Source organism: Falco peregrinus, chromosome 3, assembly GCF_023634155.1.
Source record: "Falco peregrinus isolate bFalPer1 chromosome 3, bFalPer1.pri, whole genome shotgun sequence".
Classification (NCBI taxonomy): domain Eukaryota; kingdom Metazoa; phylum Chordata; class Aves; order Falconiformes; family Falconidae; genus Falco; species Falco peregrinus.
Genome location: NC_073723.1, coordinates 100,445,447 through 100,467,292, shown reverse-complemented (window position 1 = coordinate 100,467,292; position 21,846 = coordinate 100,445,447). Strand labels below are relative to the sequence as shown.

The 21,846-nt window shown below is 42.5% G+C and overlaps 1 protein-coding gene across 1 annotated transcript in view; it reads right to left on the bottom strand.

The window, feature by feature from the left end:
* Window positions 1-19,762, bottom strand: part of CDKAL1 (CDK5 regulatory subunit associated protein 1 like 1) — a 426,979-nt gene extending 407,217 nt beyond the window's left edge. The window contains exons 1-4 of the mRNA XM_055800231.1: window positions 19,590-19,762; window positions 18,340-18,377; window positions 16,556-16,722; window positions 13,624-13,736 (exon numbers count right to left, since the gene is read on the bottom strand). Of these exons, the coding sequence (XP_055656206.1) occupies window positions 13,624-13,736; window positions 16,556-16,722 (280 nt within the window). The 5' untranslated portion in view covers window positions 18,340-18,377; window positions 19,590-19,762. The remainder of the gene's footprint in view (window positions 1-13,623; window positions 13,737-16,555; window positions 16,723-18,339; window positions 18,378-19,589) is intronic.
* Window positions 19,763-21,846: the final 2,084 nt, after the last annotated feature.

Below are 21,846 nucleotides of genomic sequence, written 5' to 3'. Positions count from 1 at the left end.
CGAAATACTAAAAAACAGATGCAGAGGAACAAAGCATTCTGATCAGGACAGAACACAAGCTAACACCAGGACTTCTGCTTCCCCACCTCAAACAGGTTTTTTTTTTTCTACAAAGCATCTGCCATTGAAATAAAGTCAATTATGACAAAATTATTCTCTAATAGACTTTGATCCAGATTCAGTTGTAATGGGACCTAAATTTGAAGGTTTTGTAATCCCTGTTTTGGATAAGGCATCATAAAATTCACCTGCTACCCATTTATCAGAATCCTACACACTAGATAAACAGACTAATGCACTTGAAGATTGATGCAAATAAACTGGGTAATGTCGAGAGGAGAGGAACAAGAAAGGTCAGCGATCTACATAATATGACCTAGGAGAGAAGCATTTAGGAATTAGGTCTATTTAGCCTACACGTAATATGCCTGTAGGGAAAAGTGATAACAAGCATTCAAATACGTGAAAGGCTGCTATGAAGGAATGAATTGGATGTCTCCATACCCGCGCTAACGAAAATACCGGCAGCTATAGGCTTGAACTGCGCTAAGAGATTTAGGTTACACGTTCAGAAATGCTTTTCAACCAGCAAGGTAGTTAATTATCCAGAAAGGGTTATGAATTCTCTGTCGCTGAAGGTTTTCAACACCCAGCTAAAACAAACGTCAATGCCCAGCCCAGCCCAGCGCAGGGATGGAGAGCTCCACCATGCAGGTGCCTTTTGGCCACTGATCTAGGACAGGCTGCGGTGGCCTAAGAGAAGGCTCCGCCAGTTGTGAACGTAAATTTACAACCTACTCCCTACAGGTGGTCAGGGAAAAGAACCTTACTGAAAATTCCTCTCCCAGTCCTCCTCTGCATCAGTTTACACCCCAGAAATAACCTCCTCTCCCGGTACCCAGTGCCCGGGCTGCCTGCAGCGGGTGAGCAGCATCATGCTGGGGTGCTGCTGAACGATGAGAATCTCCCCCAACTTGCTGAGCAGCAGAGGTGAAGGTCACAGTCCCCTCCACGTCAGGGACTTCTGCCACAATAAAGTGAGGAGCCACTGGCAGCACTGGAAAGACACAGCTGTAAATGAACCATCAGCCAGAGAAGAAAATGCTGTTTTGCCTGCTCTGTGGTGTCTGTATTTGGAAAATCATGGATAGACCCAAAGACAATCCAGAAAATACACTAGTGTTCCAACAAGCCTCTTTCCCCACCCCCCCCTTTTTTGGAAAAAAAGACACAATTGTCACAACAAAATAGTTTGTTGAGAAACTCCTCCTTCCTCTCGTCACTTTCCTGTTTAAAAAAAAAAAAAACAAAACACACACACATAAAACAACCAACACCAAAAAAAACCAAAACAAAATACACTACTTCAACAATGAGATTTTTCTCGTTTAACAAAAAATTCTATTACTGTTTTTTTCCTGCTCCACTGTAATGTTACAAAGGATATTTGGAACTTTTGAGAATATATCAAGGACTATCTCAAACAATTTCTTTTTAATTTTCTAGTTAGAAGACTTATAAAGCACATTCAGTTGATATTCTCCTTCCATCGCTACCGATCGTAAGACTCCAACTTCTTGTTAAATAGATACTGGATGCTCAAATTTACCATTATCTGATAACCTACATCTTTACATTTACAAAGGAAGATTAACATTTACCAACGGTAAGTGAATTTTTCCAAGCATGATAAAAACAAACAGAAAAGTACCAACCCATAAACAAACAACAGAATTTCAAAAGTCAGCTATCACTTAGGGAATCAATTACAAACAGCACACTTCTACCCTTAAACTCCGGCCAACAAAAGCTGATGGTCCAAAATGCCTAATAAAATCAGCAGCCAAGTGATCTGTCTTCTGTTACACTGCAAGCCAAAAACCTCACTTCTCTATACACTCATGTCTTGTACCAATCAACAACAATTCATTTTTGGCATGATTAACTCCAAGCCTATTTATAGTTATCCAAGACAAAGTTCCTGCTTAGTTTCTTTCTCTAAGCAAATTCCAAAGCCAGGGATTTGACACACAAGACAAATGCTAATGTCTTCTGCTTAAATAGATGAAGCCTGTTGCTCACCCCAACACTTCACGTGCTAACTCCAGCTGGTAGCACACGAACGGTGCAGGATGCACAGGAGGGCACGCGTGACTCACGGGAGGGCACTCCTGCAGACACATCGTGCCCTGGCTAAGCACGACTGTTGTAAAGACTGCACCAGCAAAGTCAGCTTCAGGTTCCCAGGGGTGCTCAGCTGTTTGGGAGAGATGCTGTGACCATTCTTCCCCAAAGGTTTGAAAAGAAGACAGACGTCACAGAAACTGGCTAGGGCGAGGCTGAAATTTCTGAAGAACTGCAGAAACAGGTTATGCCAACATAAAACATTCTGAAATGCAGTTTTATAGAATCATTTCAGGTGGAAAAGACAACTTTGAGATCATCATGTCCAACCATCACCCCAGCACTGCCCAGCCCACCACTAAACCCTGTCCCCAAGCGCTGCATCTACATGGCTTTTAAACACCCCCAGGGATGGTGACTCCACCACCTCCCTGGGCAGCCTGTGCTGATGCCTGACCACCCTTTCCAAGGGAAGAAATTTTTCCTACTATCCAACCTAAACCTCCCCTGCCATAACTTGAGGCTGCTTCCTCTTGTCCTGTTGCTGGTTATCTGGGAGAAGGGATGCAATATGAAGGGAATATGATGCAATAAAGCTGTTTCTCTGTGTCTCAGAGATGCAGAGCAGCTTATCGTTTCTCTTCAGGTGAAGGGTATCTCTGTAGTGCTGCTGAGACCAAACAATTACTCCATTTCTGTGAAACGTTAAGAGCCTGTGCATAACTTGCTTAATATCAAAATAGGCTTTTGAGTGTAGTGATGCCACAGAGAAGAGCAGAAGGACTGAAGATCCAATGGTAATTCCATATTCACCACGAGGAGGATGCAAACAGCACCTGCTCCAGCTTTGCTTCAGATGGTGGCAGTGGCACAGAGCTCCTTCCCTGCAAACCCAGGTGCTCCCCAGCGCACAGCTCTATTGTTCCCAACACATACGATGAAGAGATTGCCCTTGGACAACTTGCTTATCTCCACTATGGTAAACATCATTCACAATAAAAGACTGTAAAAAAACTAAGTTTAAAAATACTTAGCTGAGAAGATGAAAAATTTATACAATCCAGAAGTTCCTGAAGATTAGCTCAAGAAAATCATATATGCTCACCAATGGGGAAAAAAAAGTATTTGCACAAACCCTAATTTAACCACACAAAATTCACAAGCTAAGCATGTAGCAAGGCCTCACCTATAATTAACCTAGGATGCCAATTCACAGCAAGTGTTATTTTCCCTTAAAAACACACGTCCTGTACATTGTTTAGAAAATGCTTGAACAATTGGAAAATGTAGTTTTGAAAACTTGGGATAGTATTGCATTAATGACAATAATTATCATCTACCTGAAAGGCTAGTGTTAATAAGCCGTAACAATTAATTACTGATGTCCAACCTGAATACCATCTGCCTTTATACTATTAGCTAAACTCCTGGTTTTGCTTATGCTGTAGTCATACATTTCAACAGATAGCGTTTGTTCAGCAGTCCTTACAGGCACTGTAAGGCAGCCTATGTAAGATTATTAAAATAAAACAAAAATTTAAAATCACTCCTTAATGAAAATGTGAGGGGGATTGTGTTGATCATTATAAGCAAAACCCTCAATTAATGTTTCAAAGGGAAGCCCTTATATATATCAAGCCAACCTTCCTAGACCAACAACCATGAAACAAAAAGGGGCTTCCAAACAGAACAGCTCTTCAGAAAGGTGAATTTAGAAATTTTATGTTATGAATCTCGAACTCATAATACAGACTCTTTGGCAGGGGAACTAACAAGTCCAACATAAAACGTAACTTGAGCTTAAGAGCAGTAACTCTGAGACAAAATAGAAGTACGAAACACAGACCTTCTTAATATTCAATAGCAAAGTTGCCAACTAAACGGACGTGAGATCAGAACGATAGCAATTAATATAAATTAAAACCATTTAAATGCACACGACCGCGCCTCCAATTTGAATAGCAGGCCAGCATCCCTACATTAAACCAGTGACGCAGCTCAACGGCAATGAAAAGGTTACGCGTCCCCCCGGCTGACAGAAGGGGGCGCTCCCGGGGGGGGGGGGGGGGGGGGGGGGGAGGGGCAGGAGCCGCCCCGCTCCTTAGGCAATGCTGCCACCTGTTGGCTCCCACCGACAGAGCACCCAGCCTCGGCCTGAGGGTCCCGCCTTCCCACAGGGGGGACACATCGTAACCCATCTGCAGCTGGAGAAGTTCCCGGTCCGAACGACATCCTACGTTATTGTATACGTGTGTCTGCGGCTGCTGTACAGCTGCGCGGCATCCCGATAGCAAGAGATCAGAAGGGTCCGCCTGATCCTGCTCGTGCCAGCCTGCCCGGGGGGGTCACAGCGCTGCATCATTAGAGAAGGAAAAGAGAGACAGAGAAGAAAGAGAGAGAGAGAGAAAGAGAAGGAAGAGAGAAAGCGAAGAAAAAAGGCATAAATGAAAAGCACAGATTATCTAAGACAGTATCAGATAGCCTCCAAAGACGGGATGGGACTCCTGGAGAGATAAAAAATACCTACATGCATTGTGACTTGTTTGCTCAGTCACAGGACCTGTTTTTACAACCTGAGAGCCATGGAAACACTTACCAGGCTTACATGAACAGAACCCAAGCTGGCCACGAAGAGGGAAATAGAAATTACACTTAGCTTTGCTGGGCAGGGGAAAAAAAAAAAAAATACTTTGTTTGCTCCCCTTAATGAGGAAAAACACCAAAAGCAATTTGTGTTTCTTATCTATTTAGTGCATTTCTACTGTCTCCAGCCAGCCTTCAGAATGCCATGGCAGTCTTGTCTCAACATACCCCCAGGCCTGACAGAGAACAATATGGGTTAATGCCCCGCATTTGGAGGCACAGCCCAGTTCAAGATCAGCTGTGCTACATTTGACATTCTTATCAGCAACCAGCCAGAAACTCACTCACTCAGGCTTGCCTTGCCTCCGTAAGGTAACATAAAGCAGTATCGACTCACAGGGACCCACACTGTGAGTGTCAAAAAAGCGTTCCAAACATATATTAAAAGCATATGAATGCAAAGCTGCACAGCAAAGGCTGACCATGGCGAGAACTTTGTCGCAACCAGCAGTTTCTCAAAAACAAGAAACTCGCAGCTAAGCTTCAGCCTTACTAGCACACCAAACTGCAGCCAAGCTGCTTGTTTTCTAGCAAGTCAAACTGTAGCCAAATTACAGCAGGAGCCTGCAGAAATGTTAACCGTCCTCCACCATCCCCCAGTCACCTGGGGTACCCGGCACATCTTTTTCGGGTGCTCTTACAAATGCTTGTGATCAAAACATGATCTGGCTCCTACCTCTAAGACCACATGGTCAAAAATCTCTTCAGGTTATAAAAATCTAGTTTGTTCTCCTGCTAGCTTTTATAATCTTCTATAAATTATTACTTGTAGCACAACAAACCAGGAGATGTGTGAAACTAATGTCTCAGTAGAGCACTCTACAAAGCTCCACATCACCTGTATGCTAAGTTGAACCCCCTTCATCACTGCTATTTATGCTTCATTTACTGATTCCTTAATGATCTACCACAGGGACACGTTCCAGATAGAAGGATGCACATTACCAGAAGTTGAAATTTACCCTTCATGGTTCAATCCTTTTCAAAGTCATTCTTCTGGATTACAGTAAATTCAGCACTGCCAGAACTAAACCTTGTTGCCCAACCACTAGAGCACGCAGCCAATTCCTTTACCACTAGAATTAACCCTAAACATTTATACATGCTTAAATTTACTCACATAGGCTCTCTAAAAGTGTCTCTAAAGATACTGTGCACGTAGGATTTATTTGGGCTCTCAGCCCTGCTCCCAACTTTCAGCTGCCAGCTCTGTGACTCTGAAATATAAACACTAAAAGAAAAATAAATCACTTCTCAGACAGACTGTAAAATAGGTGATTTTTAAGTGGGATAAAGGGAACAGTACACACTTGTCAGCTGAAGTTCTAATGGCAGAGATACAGGATGCCATTATGAGGGGCAAACACACTCTAGTTCTTTCTAGTTCTCCCATAAACAGGGGAAACATTTCCCAATTCAAGAATTAGAGGAGCTCTCTCTGTTACAGGATAGAACATCCTCAAAGCTAGATACCCCACCTAACAGAAAGTTGCTTAACAGGAGGAAGAAGTTGATGCTGAGGAAGCTGAGGTAGGAAAAACTCACCACAGAGGGGTCGTACATCTTGCACTGTGCTACAAGTCAGCAGTGATAAGTAACAGAACTCTAGCCACACACGGGCTAGGAAGTTTTACAGGGAACACAGGAGCAGTAATACAGCAATACACAGCTGCCAAAACCACAATTATACGTTAGTTTACAGAGACACAGGGAACATGCACTGCTGCAGTTGAGTCACGGCATGATGTTGTAGTAACACTGCAGGAAAGCACCCCACCAACATCTCGACCCATCATCCCACTCAGTGCCTTACAGGCACACTTTTAGGCTGCACAGATAACACCTGTATCCCTCCCAAAGAGCTGTGGCATCTTAACCATCCACACTTGTGCAATTCCATCTGTTCCAGCCTGTGAACAGCACCCCTTTTTCCCCTCCCCTCTATGTCCCATTTCACACTCTCTCCTCATCCTCTTAACGATCTCACCACAAAAGCTTCAGATTCTAAACAAACTGCAGGGGCTCCTTGCAAGATGGTTCTTGGTATGTCCACCTGTAACAACTATTTCAGTAGCGTAAGACTTAGTATCACAAAACCCACCACACCCACATCCCAAGCATTCACGTACTAACTGTGCTGGACACAACAGAGTTTTCAAGCCTGAGCACCAGGAACCGAAACACAAAGCAAATTTGTGACAAGCAGCAACTTAAGACCTTCTGAAACCAGAAGACCCTATGGGTGGAACTGTGAAGACAATTCTCTCCCTTTAACAACAGGTACAGAGTTAAGTTCCTTTACTGCCTCTTTCAGTATCAACAACCAAAACCTTTTACATCCAGATTATCAATCAGTTTGAAACTGGAAAAGAAATTTGTTGCAGGAGTAGTTATGCTGGTAAGGTTATCAAGCAATACAAAAATAGCATGGGATTGTGACTCTACAAGTAGTTCTAGACAACAGGGGAATTCTTCAGGAAGGGCACAAGACACCACAGGATTTACAGCTCTGCTCACTTTTCTCCATTGCTCAACTGCTTCACAGAGAATGACATGGTCATGACAGCTGTGTTGTCATGAGAAAACAAACAGCTCTCATCACCAGAAAAGTAGTTTGGGTTATTTCATTTACTCAAACCTTCATCCCCCACCAAAAAAAAAAAGTTGTAAAGTACCATTTTTTCTAAATTGGCACTGCAATCAACCATCTGAAAAGCACAAATCTAAATGTAGACTAAACTTGAATTCCCTGATTGATAAGGCTAAATATCAAGCACCTAATGAGCAGCTAATAAAGATTGTCTTGTAACTTAAAAAAAATACTAAAAATACCTCACAGTGAGGATGGCTCATGGCACCCCAAAATTACACAGTAATCACTACCATTTTGTTTTGCATGATACTTATGAAGCAACAGAGAAGCATTATCAGCAGGGCGGAGAGAGAAAAATGGAGAGACCAACTGCTGATTCTAAGCAACTAAAAGCACACACCAGAAACCAGCAGGAACCTTAGTCTAAATACTTCATCAGCCACTACACAGGCTGCAGATTGCTTGTTAGTTAACAAATGTATAGAATACAGTAACCTGTTCAAAAGATCTCTACTTTAGGACAAGAAAATAAATCAAAAACATTGAAATTTTATTGTGAGTAGAAAAGTACTCTTAAATCAACACTTAAAGCACCAGATCCTGAATTGTGACTCACAAACCATGAGTCAATCAATACCTATAGAGTCTTAGACCTTTTCTTTATTTACCACTTGGATGAATACAATGGATGCTGCAGCATGCTTTGCTGTATCTGTATGGGGTGGCCCAAGCCTAAGCAAGCATGGTTTATGCAACACAATGAACACAAGGCAATGCCTTTGAACATTGAAGTCTGCACTAGTTCGTAGCACCTCATCTGCTTTTTCAACAGCAGAATAAATGCGTCTCCTTTTACATCTGTCTTCTTTTCAACATGAGGTCTTAAGTAGTTTAGATCATTTGTTCTTGCTTGTCTTTTTCCTTCTTTCTTCTACTCAAATTTGCTGTTTTAGCAGATGGACAGACTTAAGGATACGTCAGCTATATCGACTGGTAAACAGAACTGACAAATGTTTAGAAAATTAACAAGTAGAAGATGCAATAAAAATGGAGAATTTCTTTAACAGCATTTCAAAATATTATTTGAGATTTGCTTTAGAGAAATTCATACATTCTCTGCACAGCAAACTGCAAACTTGTAAGGCATATAACATTGACTACAAACGTTAAGCTTCAATAGGAATTGGCAAATCTCACCGATAGAAGCCCTGCCAACAAATACCATAATCACAGTAATGGAGTGAGCTCTTTAAGAGGCACAGGAAGGAACCCAAGAAAAATACAGCATCTTTCCATCCAACAAAGTTGCAGAAAAATTGTGCAAGACAGTAAAAAGAATGCCTGAACAAAGACTAGTCTAAAATTGCACAACTAAAGCTTAGGGTCTATAATATAACCTAGTTTCTATGTGCTAAATCAAAGCCAAGCCACTGAATTGGCAGCAAAACAACCCCACATCTTTTTGCTCTGGAATCCCACACTACAGGAGGAAAAAGTTCCATGCTAGCTTTTATTTCTGAAGGGAAAAAAAAAAACCCAACCAATAAGGTAATGCAGATAAGCTGTTAGTGGTTTAGCTTCACTGAATGTTTAATAAGAGTTTTTGCTTCCTCTTCATAAAAAGAAAAGTTACTGTTCATTCTTCTGGTCTTTGTAAGTCATTAGTAACATCTTTCCCACCTCCAGCATGTTTTACAATAACTGAGGAGCGAATGCTTTGGACCTGAACAGCTTCAAGCCAAAAGTAATTATCACAGAACAACAAGAACAACTAACTGCCTGAAGCATCAAAATGCGTTCAAGAAGGCTGGGCCAGAACTCATTCACTGCACAGAACCAGTAACCTAGAGATGCCAACAAACACTGACACGACTACCTGCTTCAGAAGTCCAACTCCTTCTGTGTCTGACTATATATGTTAGGTTGCATTTTTCAGAAAGCAAGTACTGTTCAGTGGCACACATACTGAACTCCTTTCCCAAACATCTGGCTCACAGGACTTGAGAGCTCCAGGCTCGCCCACTTCCTCTCTTTCACAGCAGGCATTACTTGTCTGTACCATGACAGTTTCTTCCTCCAGGGTGTACCTCAAAGGGAGCACCCTAGCAGGTCTGCAGGCATATCTAAACTACACAGTGAGTCATGCTGCCAAGAAACCAAAAACCAGTTTTAGAACCAGAAAAGCCACCGTCAGCTATAGGGTTTTCAGAACACAAACAAGTACCATGATACAGCCCTACAGTGACAGCAGTTGGTCCGCACATTTCTGCGTGGTACGGTCTAACAAAGGAGCTTTGCACTCCCACAGGATGGCATGTAAGATTTGTTGAGAATACTGCCTACCTTCACACTGTACAAGCAGACACAAAAACAGGTTCGGCCCTTCTGCTGGTTTCCCTCTGCCTTTTTTTTAAGCTGGTGCAGTTCCCAATTTTTAATGATCATTGCTGTTATTGCAGTATCTGTGTATCGCCAATCCACACTGGGCTCTCCCTCCCCAGAGAGGTACTTTGCTGTGAAAAACTGTAGCACAGCCCTCAGTTTTCACCTTTGGGTATAGCCACTACTGAAAGCAACAAAGAGTGCCTGTACAGAAAGAGAATTTTTGAAACAGATGAAAGGCAAGGGGTGAAAAAGACGGAAAGGGAGGAAAATAAATAAATTTAAAAAAAGACTTCTGCATCTCCTGAACAGAATTCAAATCAAGAACAGGGTAGAATCCATGAAATAAATGGGGATAAGGAATAGTACTAGAACAAGACATTTTGCAACAAATCTTAAAATTTATTTCTATATTTAGAAGACATTCATTACACGTTCCGTCTCAGCTAAGTCAATTTATAAGGCAGGTTGCAGTTACAACTTCTAGTTAGCAGTAAAAGTCTGTCTGGTGCTGCTTTTCTTCCATACCCCACCTCCCCAGTCTTGCAATTAGACGACACTACAAACAGTACTTACTGTTTCCCTTAAAATATGAGCTTTTACTGCTCCCTTATATTTCCTAAAACCAGAACTTTATTCCAGCACTTCTTTAATAACTGTTGACTCAAAAGCTTAGAAACACATAGGAAACAGGCTAATCAAAACACTTTTATTTAAGTAATAGCTGTCCAAGACACTGTGACAACAGGCAGAAATACTCACTAAAGTGAAAAACTTTTATCATTTTAATGTGAAACACAAACTTGGGGAAATTCTAGCAACAGAGGCACTGATTTAGAATATTGCTCTTGGAAAACATGTTTTAAAAAATTTTGCATAGTTAAACAATATTAAGTTAAATTTCAAGGAATGCTTGAAATCTGGATTATGTTAAGCAATACTAACTAACTGCTTCACTGTATAGGATAAAAAGAGGTTAAATCTCTTCTTGACATTCTATCTGAACTTCTCACATGTCTTACTATAAAAAAACATAATGTGCTTTCTCAAGAAGGGATTGAGGAGAGATACTTGAGAAATGCTGGGAAACTTTCTATACTGGCATTTCCTCTACAGAAGGATGGACAGCATGAGCAGGAAGTTACACACCGGGTGCTAAAAATCTCAACTGCAACTTTGTCAAGAGTAAGACTGCTGTGTGGAGTGAGATGGAAGACCTTTCACAAACGATTGACTCCGCTTTCCCTGTACCCACCTACCGAGTATTGCCGTCTGCAGCTAGGATCTTCCGTGAGCCTTCTCTTAAGGCTCAAGAAACACAGTCTTCCCGGTCTCTCCCATACACTGTGTGCTCCCAAACCATCTTGGTGGCCCTGCACTGGACTCGCTCCACTACACCAATCTCTCTCTTTTCCTGGGGAGCCCAGAACTGGGCCCCTGCTGGACCACTGGACGCAGCACTCCAAACGTGGTCTCCTAAGTACCACATAGAGCTGAAGGATCACTTTCCCCAACCTGCTGGCTACGCTCTTGCTAACACAGCCCAGGGTGCAGTTTGCCTCTTTTTGCTACAAGAGTACATTGCTGACTCATGTTCAATTCTTCTCTACGCCAATCCCAGAAGTCTTTTTCTGCAAAGCTTCTTTCTAGTCAATCTGCCCACCCCACCTTTACCAGCACCTGGGGTTATGCCAGTCCTAGGATTTTGCATTGCCTTTGCTAAAGGTCATATGGTTTCCAGTAACCCTTTCTACTAGTCGATTAAGGGCCCTCTGAACCACAGGACTGGTTTCCAGCCATCAAGCCCTTCACTCAGTTTGGCACAGTCTCCAAACTTGCTGAAGGTACACTGCATCCAGTGTTCCACGTTCTTGACAGACATTAAATGGATCAGTCCCAGTGCAAAATCTGAGAGACATCATCAGCAATCCAAGCAGTAACAGAGCACTTTCATATGAACTTGTGGCCAGAAGCATCACTATATTAAGCAGAAAGGTAGTTGCCCTCTTCACCACCTCATTCTCACATACAGCTACCATTCTTGCAATACCTGCACTCAGTTCCGCCTTCCTTAACAGCCTAAAAGAACATTCAATAGATGGATTTGTAAAAATTTACTTTAGCCAGAATCTGTAGCCAGTATTTTTGTTCTGTTCAACAAAAATGAAGTTTTCAGAGGTCCTTAAACATACCAGCTTAAAAAGAAGTTACCTAATTTCACAAAGAAACCACACTGGGTAATCTCTGCCTACCACTCAGCATCAGGGGGGTGGGTTTTGGGGGTTTTTTGTTAGTTTGATTTAGTTTATGTATATACATACACACAAAATAAGCTAAATCAAGACAAATTTAATGACGACCAGAAGCTAGCAGTCAATTTCTTATATAATTACCAAAATTACTCTGTGGGTATTTCTGTCCCAGCTACTGCAACTTTTATTCAGTTTGTAGTCCTCACTTTCAGATTCTAGATGTAGACTTATTTCTATTCTAAAGTTATGCAGACTTAATTCTCTAGAAAGAGAATGTATCAAAAATTTTAGGTAGTTCCTTCCTTCGCTGCACTCCATCTTTCCTACACTTCTCCCAATAAAATTCCAAAAGCACAGGACAGGCATCCAAATCTTGACAAGCCAGAAGTAGCTTCTGAAACACTACCTATTAGAGAAATTAAGGTAAAAAGAAGTTAAATTTAAGAAAGCCATAACAAGGGAAAACTGAGAACTCATTTGTAGTCTTACACAAACAGCTGTTACAAATAAGGCTTTTTTGGACCAGCACTCTACTTCTCTGTGAAAAAAGCATACCCACTCCAGAGCTGCACTAATTAAAGAGTCTCCTGGGTTCCCTAAAATAGTTCAGCACTTCAATAATTCAGTATCTAGTTTCTACTAAGATACATAAAGATCAACTGCAAAGAAGGAAAATGAGAGGTAACTATTTAATGATATCACAAGATGTTCAAGAAAAGAAACAAGTGTTTTGTGAAATCAGGAATAACACACTAGCAGAATGCCAGGAAAGACAACTTTGCAGTTTTCCAGCACAAGCAAGATGTAAGTTTAAGTGCAAGATAGACCAAAACTTAAACTAATGAATAAAATTTAAATTTTTATTTTGACTCCTCATAAACTACACAAAAGTATTCAGACAATCACTCTCCATCAAAACATGACATCAATCTACATTTTCAGCTTTCTACAGCTTTTTTCCCCAACATGTTTACGTTAATGAGATTAAATGTGGCCAGCACAACCACAACTTTGGGTTTTTTGTTTAGGGGTAGGGAAAAGGAACAAGATGACAGGGAGTGTTTTAAAGTATTTGGAAAGAAAGGAGAAATAGCATTTTCAGCTCTTTTGAATGTACAAGATACAATCCTGTATCATCCCACCTCCATCATACTGACTGTCCCCCCCAGAACAAAGGATCATTCACATGGAGTAGTTCACCTCTGCTCCAGCAGCAAACACACACATCACTAAGTGACAACACACTTTCTCTCTCTCTCAGTTGGGTTCCACCAATTACAATCAGACAACCAGCTAGATTCTGCCCAAGAATTAGTATCTTCCCCTTCCACTCTTATGGAAACTTTTCAATTAAGTTTAGCAAGCAAAATGCCCACAAAAGGCACGGCGTGACATCTATTAGACAGCTGCCCTGTCAGGAAAACCTAACCATTCTGAAAGCACTCATCTTGTAATCATTCTGCTTAATGACAGGAAAGCACTTTACCTCCTCACCTTCAAATCAGAAAGGGATCAAAGAGGGATTTAAAAAAAAGCGTAATTAAGACTAAAAACATTTAATAACAGCTTGACAGCTCTGAACATTCACCCCAACAAAACTGAGTTGTGCAACTTTTCTGATATTGTTACCTGTGATTTTGTATCCATATGCAGCCAGCTGTCCAGCCATATATTCACCATCTGAATTATTGTGCGAACATCCCCATGTACGAATCCAGATTTTCTGAGCACCAGGAATAATGCTATGAAGTAAAAATGAACAAAAAAGGCAAGTTAAAAGATGAACAAGCTTCCCCTTCAAGCCCACTAAACAGACTCAATTAATTTTAAGACTCTGAATATAAAATAATCAACACAAACAGTAACAACTCTGAAACAGCTGGGGAAAAACATCATAACTAGGGGATTTTAGTGTAGTAGGTATTAGATCTGACTGGGATAGAGTTTATTTTCCCCACAGCAATCCACTGTGTTTTGTACTGTGTTTTGTATTTGTGACCAAAAGAGTGTTGACAACACACCTGTGTTTTAGCCATTTTGAACAGTGCTTGCACAGCATCAAAACCTTCTGCTTCCCACCACGCTCCACCCCACCCCACGCAGGTTGGAGGTTGTACAACAGGTTGGGAGGGAACATGGACAGAATAACCAACCCAAACTGACCATACCAGTTGACATCATACTCAGCAATAAAAACTGGGGGGTTGGTCACTCCAAACTAGGCATTGTCTGAGACCAGCTGGGCATCAATCTGTTTGTGGGAGGTGTCAAATGATTCCTTTTGCATCACTTGGGGTTTCTCTCTACCCTTTCCTTCACTTAATTTGTCTTTATCTCAACCCACAAGTTTTCTCACTTTTGCTCTTCCAATTCTCTCCCTCAGCTTACTAGGAGGAGCAGTGAGCGAATAGCTGGGTGGCTGCCCAGTTGTTGGCCAGGGTCAATCCATTACAAGTGGCAAGGAAAGAGCTCCAGAACAGAGAAGATACAAGAGCTGTAGGATAAGAGGTTCAGTACAGCACAGTTACTTTAATATATAAAAAAAAAAAAAAAGACAATCCCAAACAACGGACTTTCTGAAAATTATTGTATCATTTAACAAGTGATTGCACTGAAATTAGGCCACCAGCAAACAAACTGTCAGAGCAAAACTGCAACCTTTTGATATTATGGCACCCATTGATCATAGTTCCCTCCATAAAAGCTATCTTTATAAATTCTTAAGCCTGCCACCAGCCACACTATCATCTGAAAGCTCATATCCCAACCTTGTGGGCTACAGAAACAGCACGGCAAATGTGCACCATGGAGCTAGCACACACAATGGCTTAAGAACCAACAAAAAATTCTGCAAGCAGCTCTCATTTAAACTCCTGGATAACTGTGCCAATGAGCTAAAGATGCCAATACAAGAACAACACACATCCTGGAACACAATCCTTTGCTCTGCCCACAGCTTTTTTATTTTTTCCTCCATTCATGTTTCTTTTTTTGAAGATACTTCCTCTTGCTAGAAACAGAAATTTTTGATGGGAGACTAATGACCATTAAGTAGACAAGTGCAACACATGTTGCACATGTAAAACCATGCTATCTAAACAACATACATTCAACGTGCTTTCTTGGGTCAAAAGTACTAAAATACAGCCTGTTAAACAACATATATAGTACCTGAATACTTAGAAGAATGGAGTGCTAGTGTGAAGTATCTACAGACTACCAGTTCAGCTGTACACACAGTCCTGGCAGAATGGGGTCAATGGACCTCTATGGAGCTTCACATAAAGATGCATTGTTATGCTTATAAAACTAATGCAAACCCAAAATTGAATTTCCTGTGCATTCCAGACATACTTTATTTCCATCTTTAAAGTGTGGAAAGTTTTATGCACCAGTTTGAAAATAATGGAAGAAAATTAAAAAAAACCAAAACAAAAAACCACACCACACACACATAACCAAAAACCTCCCAAACCAACCAAAATCCAGATCTCTGAACTGCAACAGAAACTGGAATCATTAACTGAGTTCACCTATGCTTTAATCAATTCCATTGTAGCAGAAAGCTGATCCTGTTCTTATGGGAATCACAAGAAGGAAAAGTGCAGAGATAAATTCCGTAGTTACTGCATAGTATTTCCACTGAAATAAAACAGTAAGTTCAGAAGTTTCACTGTATCACTTGCAGTATGTGCATACAAGAATACAGCCTTTGGAAATCCCAGGTTCCAGAAACCAGGTGGGAAGACTGAAGCAAGGAAGATACACCCTTGGTGGAAGGGGATCAGGTCAAGGAATACCTCAGCAAACTGGACATACATAGGTCACTGGGCCCTGATAGGATGCACCCACAAGAGATACGGACATACAGGAGACAACCCAACAAAGGGCCATAAAGATGGTTAAAGGATCGGAGCATCTCTCCTAAGAGGAGAGGCTGAGTGAGCCAGGACCCTTCAGCCTGAAGAACAGAAGGCTCAAGGGGATCTTACTGATGTACATAAATACCTGAAGGGAGGGGGCAAAGAGAGCAAAGGCAGACTCTCCTCAGTGGTGCCCAGTGACAGGACCAGAGGCAGTGGGCACAAACTGAAACACAGGAGGTTCCTCTGAACATCAGGAAACACTTTTTCACTGTGTGGGGGACCAAGCACTGGCACAGGTTATCCAGGGAAGTTGTGGAATCTCCCTCGTTAGAAATACTAAAAACCTGGCTATGCACAGTCCTCGCTAACTGCTTCTAGGTGGCCCTGCTTGAGCCGGGGGTTTGGACAAGATGAGCTCCAGAGAAGCTTAACTAACAGGAAGCATTTTCCCAGTCTGAGTACTCCATTAATCAGTATCTCAATCATAACTGATTTCTACAGAAAGTTTACCTAGGACAATTGCTTAGGATTTATTAGTCATTATCATTACATTCTATAAACACTATTTTACTCATTTTTATCTTCTATTCAGATTTTGCATGAGATAATAAGAATTTCCACCTTATTTTCAGAAGCTGACAGCGCACACAAGATAGGAGAAAAGCAACAAAACAGGGTTGATAGGAAGAATTTACCTGTCACTTGGGGGATCATCATATGACTGAATATTTTTTTGTGAATTGCGTTTTCGGACTTTTGGAAAAATATTCTTTCTTACAAACTGTCGATCATGTGGTTTCAAGTCTTCTGCTGACACTATATCTTCAATATCTTCAAGCACCGAATCGCAAGCAGCAGGCATCTTCAAGAAGCATTAGAGAAGACCGGTATTAGCAAGCATTTGAACACAAAGCCAAGGCCTAGTATCTACCACGTATGTTCTCATAAAGAAGAGTCACGTATATTTCTACATATACGTGCAATATATCATACATATGAGGGACACTGAGCACAGAAAAACAATCAACTATCCAGAGGTATTTCCCGATGCCCTCCTCCTCTGAGATCACAAACACAGGCAGGGAGAAAGCCACAAACCATATGGATTACTTTTTTTTTTTTAAATAATCTGTACTTTGCCATTTTCTAATTCAAAAATTGTGCAGCTCCTCTGACATGACACATCCAAGATAAAAGTATTCTTAATCATGTCAGGCATCACAGTGAAATAATGAGTTAATGTCACGTGATGTCACAATGCTTTTCCCCTTGCATTACAGGGTAAGAACGAAAGATAGAACATTCAAGTGCCTGCTTCAGAGGCTGTTCTGGCTCTTTTTTGTGCTGAAAGCAGGTGCACAGTATTTCAATACATCTTCATCATACTTCTGAAAACAAACCAAACTATTCCTAGAGCTCCTGATCCCACAGGTCCTTCACCTGAATTACTCCATCAGGATGGCAAAATAAAAACTCCTGTCCTCAGGTACAAGATGTTAAACAACTATACCTAGCCGATATAAAATAGCTGGATTGTCATCTGGATCACAGAAGATCATTAAAATCTAATTATATTTTCCACAAGAAAGTAAATATATATGCATATATATCTCCTAGCAGGTCTCAAGATTCAGATTAGTTTTGAGCAAAGGGAAAAAGTTATTTGCTAAAGGAGCCTATAAAAAAAAAGTTACTGCACTAATTACACACCTCAAACTTTATATATTTATTGTATATCTGTATATCAAACCTTGTATAATTCTCAGAGTAAAGTCTGATTTACCGTTGGAAATTTGGTTTTGTACACGTGTCAACAGTTTACTAAGGAAAGCACACAAGGGCATTTCACAGAGTTTATAGGGAAAATACACTTTCCTAACTGACAGTGAAGAACAAAACAAACAAGGCTTTAATTTCTTTAAAGCCAGATTTCAGAAACAGAAAATCCACACCACTGGCATACAAAGTACTTTCAGATGTTGCAACTGAATTATTCAATAAGACCTGTGCATTTTCCCAGTATAAGTCCTTTAATCTTGGAAAATATACTTCACAATAAAACTTCATATAACCTGAACCATTACGCATCTGCATTTAACCCAGAAAGGAATATAATGATATCACAAAAAAGGATGCATTTGACAAAGATACTTATTTAGCATTCTTCTAGATCAAAAATCCCAGGATCCATATAAAATGCTGCAAAGGATGGGGGCGGGGGGGAAGCAGCTAAAGTCTAACAATAAAGACTATGGGGGAGGAGGGGAAATTGACATCCCTTACACTACCTCATACCATTAACAATACGTACAAATAAGTAAAGTTACCAACTCATATATGGATGGAAAAAAAGGTTTTGATTTGTTGTATTTTCTCTCTTCCAGAAAAAACATCAGATGGAGCAGCTGGCAAAACAAATAAGCTTAGCTTATTTCAGTGGCCCAGAAAAGAAAAAACAAAGACAAAACAGAATTCCTACCTTTTTAAGCAAGGTCTAAATCTTCTTGGATAATAACTCTGGGGAAAAAAAGAAAAAAGACACGGCATGAACAAGCAGAAGCAGTGGACAAAAAACCACGAGCCCATGTTATTGTCCAACAGGCTTTCGTCCTCCCTTTACAGAAGTTTTCTTGCTCAGTTTGACCTCTTTGAGACTGGGTACACATGCTGACCAGCTGACAAGGTGGAAAAGCAGCCACATTTTCCCCGCCCTTCACTGAGCAAGGACACTAATTGTTTTGTCCTTCTTTTATCGAGTTTTTTTTGTCAGTCTGATGCATTTAAGTGCTTTCAGACCTGCTCCAGATTTCTGCCTTCAATCGCAACTTTAAAATGTTGAATGAAAGAGATTAACAGTAAATTTTAGCTAAAGACAATCACAACTTTTTTTAACTACCAACAATGGGGTTTTTTTAGAATAGATTACTTGGTATCTGCACCAGTTCCACATGCATGCATCTCTTATTCACAAGTGATTAAAAAAATATAGTTCCTGCAGCTACTCTGACAGATGGATTCAAATAAGAGGTAAGAAAATTAGAAGTTAAGCTATTCTTCCTATACTGTCGAGCTGTACCTAGAGAATTTCACTGTTTTCTTTAAAACATGGATGTTTGTAAATAAACACCAATGAAAAGTGTCTTTAATGCCTTGCTACAAACAAAACCTCCCTTGCCTTAGCCTATTTCAGTCACTGTCTTCTGGCGCGTACTTCTTCCCAGAGAAAACCTCCATCCAGGTGGGAAAGGGCTGCTCTTTCCTCTATTTACCAACAGGTGTCTCCGGTAAAGCCGCGGAATGTTATCCCCAGGCTTACACACCGCAGAACAAAGCCGTGGCGTTACTGCAGAGCACGACGGACCCGCCGCCCAGCCCGGCTCACCCAGTACCCAGCGCCCCGGGCCAGCGCGGTCCGGGCCCGCGGGCGAGCAGCGGCCTGGCCCGGCCTGGAGCCCAGCTGGGCCCGGCCTCCCCACGCCCCCATCCCGCCGCCGGCACCCGACCCCCCGCCGCAGCCCGGCCGCCGGAAGCCCCGCAGGCTCCCGCCAGAGGGGTCACGGCCCGCTCCCGGCCTCGGCGCGGCGCCCAGGGCAGGCCCGGCGGCCACGGCAGCACCGCGCGGGCGGGAAACCGGCAGAGCCGGGCGGGGAGGGGAGGACGCGGCCGTGACCGTCACAACGGGGCAGGGGAAGCGGGACGGGTGCTCAGCCGCGACCCCCCGACACTCACCGCCGCCCGCGCGCCGCCGCCTCAGCTGGGCTCCGCCATCACAGCCGCCGCGCCCCGCCTCGAGCCCCGCGCGCGCAGCAGCGCCGCGACGGCGGCCGGCAGCGGCCAAAAGGGCCCGCGGCGCCCGGCGGGGGGCGGGGGCGGCACCGCGGCCCGGCCCGGCCCGCCGCGGGGGCGCTGAGGGTGGTGCGCTGCCCTGCGCGGGGGACAGCAGAGCTGGGGCCGGCCCGCGGCTGGGGGCGGCGGGAGGCCTGACGGGTCCTGAGGCGGCCGCTGCGCTGGGCCCTCAGCGAGGAGCGGCGGCGAGAACGGGGAGCAGCGGCACTTCCTCCGCTCCGGGAAAGCACGGGGGGGCGGCGGGGCCCTGCCGTCATCCCCGGAGGGCCCTCAGAAGCGAGCGCGGCCCCGCCGCTCCTGGAGGCTGTAGGGTGGCTGTGCGGCCCGGGGGAGCTGCGGCCCGCGCGGCACCGAACGGCCGCTGTCCTGGGAACGGCGGCTGTTGTGACAGCAAAGGCGAAGTCGCAGCGCTGAAATGGACTTTCCCTCAGCACTGAGCCCTGGCTGCGCCTGGAGCACTAATGACCGGTGCCGGGTCTGCTGAGCACCAAGGCCACGCGTTCTCCGCTCGGGTGTCCCAGCCCTCGGAGGCTCACCTTTATTTTAATCGAAACTTAGGTCCAGCCATACGCATCCACTTAACAGGGCTGGATTCTGAAGTATCTGATCCAAAGGAATGATAAGCTGGTTTTTTCCTGTTATGACCACAACACTTTATCTATCATTAATTACCTCGAAATACAATGCTAGTAGCAAGTTTTCTGTTGAGTCTGGAAGGCAGTAGTCAAAATATCTAATATTAGATGGGGAAAGTTTCTGTCATTGTTTTCCTCTAATTCAGGGCTAGTAGCAGCTTTTCTGATCAATATTTTGGAAGACATTAGTCTGGGTGTTTAAACTTGGCTAAAACAGGGGCTCTAAGCAGTGTTAAGTGTGTAGTTTCCTTGTTGATTCAAGTGTTACAGAGTGTGAGCATAATATTATTGTTTTGGTTTTAATATACACAGTTAACCTAGAAAGTTTATTTATATTGCATCTTTAACTTATTTGTTTTGTTTTGAGGTAGGCAGCTTTGGAATAAAAAACCAACCATTTCGAGCATTAAGTTACTCTCTTTAGAAGGAGCTTTTGGAATCATTATTTTATTCTCCAGATAACAGATTATAGTCGCCCTCGAACTGGAGGGAAAGTGAATGAAAGCTCTGAGTGTATTCCATAATGGGCCTTTTGGTCTGCTAGCAGATAAAACTTGGCAACTTCTACCTATGAATATCACTTCCCCTCCCCCTCCTTTTTCTTATAAACTCGTGCTTATTTGATGTCATGCTTATCTGACAATGTTCACAGGCAAAAAAAAAAAAAAAAAAAGGGTAACAATGAGAACAAAGTAACAGGAGAGATTTGAAGAGGAGAATTGGGACAGAAAGAAACAAGCACTTCATTTAAATCAGTCTTTAAGTACAAATCATTCTAGGCAGGACTGAGCATTATTAATACCCTGGACTCATGACAGAGTTGTTGTTACAGCTTAAGATGCATTTGCCTTTGTGATTGGTCTTGGTTTAAGCACGCAAGTACTTTGCAGAGGTGCTCTTGGTGAGACACCGAGTGATGTGTCATTCATTATTTTTGCATTCTCCAGCAGAGAATGGAGGAAAACATTTTAAGATCAGTAGTCACATTAATCTATTTTAGGCATCCTCCTTCATAGTAAAAAGTACATAGTCCTTGGTATGTTAGTAAGTCATGATATAGATATTACACATCAGTATTTTAACTACTTCTTGATAAGGTTAGTGATTCTCTTACTTTTCAGTTTCCCATATTTGGTGTTTCACATGCAGCCCTTGAATTAAACATCTTTATTCTGGGAGCACTGCACTGCACTACCCCACAGTTATCTTGACTGGCCAAGTGTTACCTCTCTGGTTAAACAAAACTGGGCAGACGTCAGTGCTGTTTTATGGTTGACTAAAAGAGCAGAACACAGGTAGCCTGCAAGACATGTCCAAAAATCTCCAGGTGGGCAAGACTGACAAAAATGCTACTTATTAAGGGGAGGCTGTGAGCTCCAAGAGCAGCTCCCAGGCAGGAATAACCCACAAGTCCCATACCTAGTGACATAAATAGGCCATGCTGATCAGTTTCAGCGTGATCCGGCAGAGTCCTTACCTTGTCCGGCTGCCAAGAATTTGTAGTA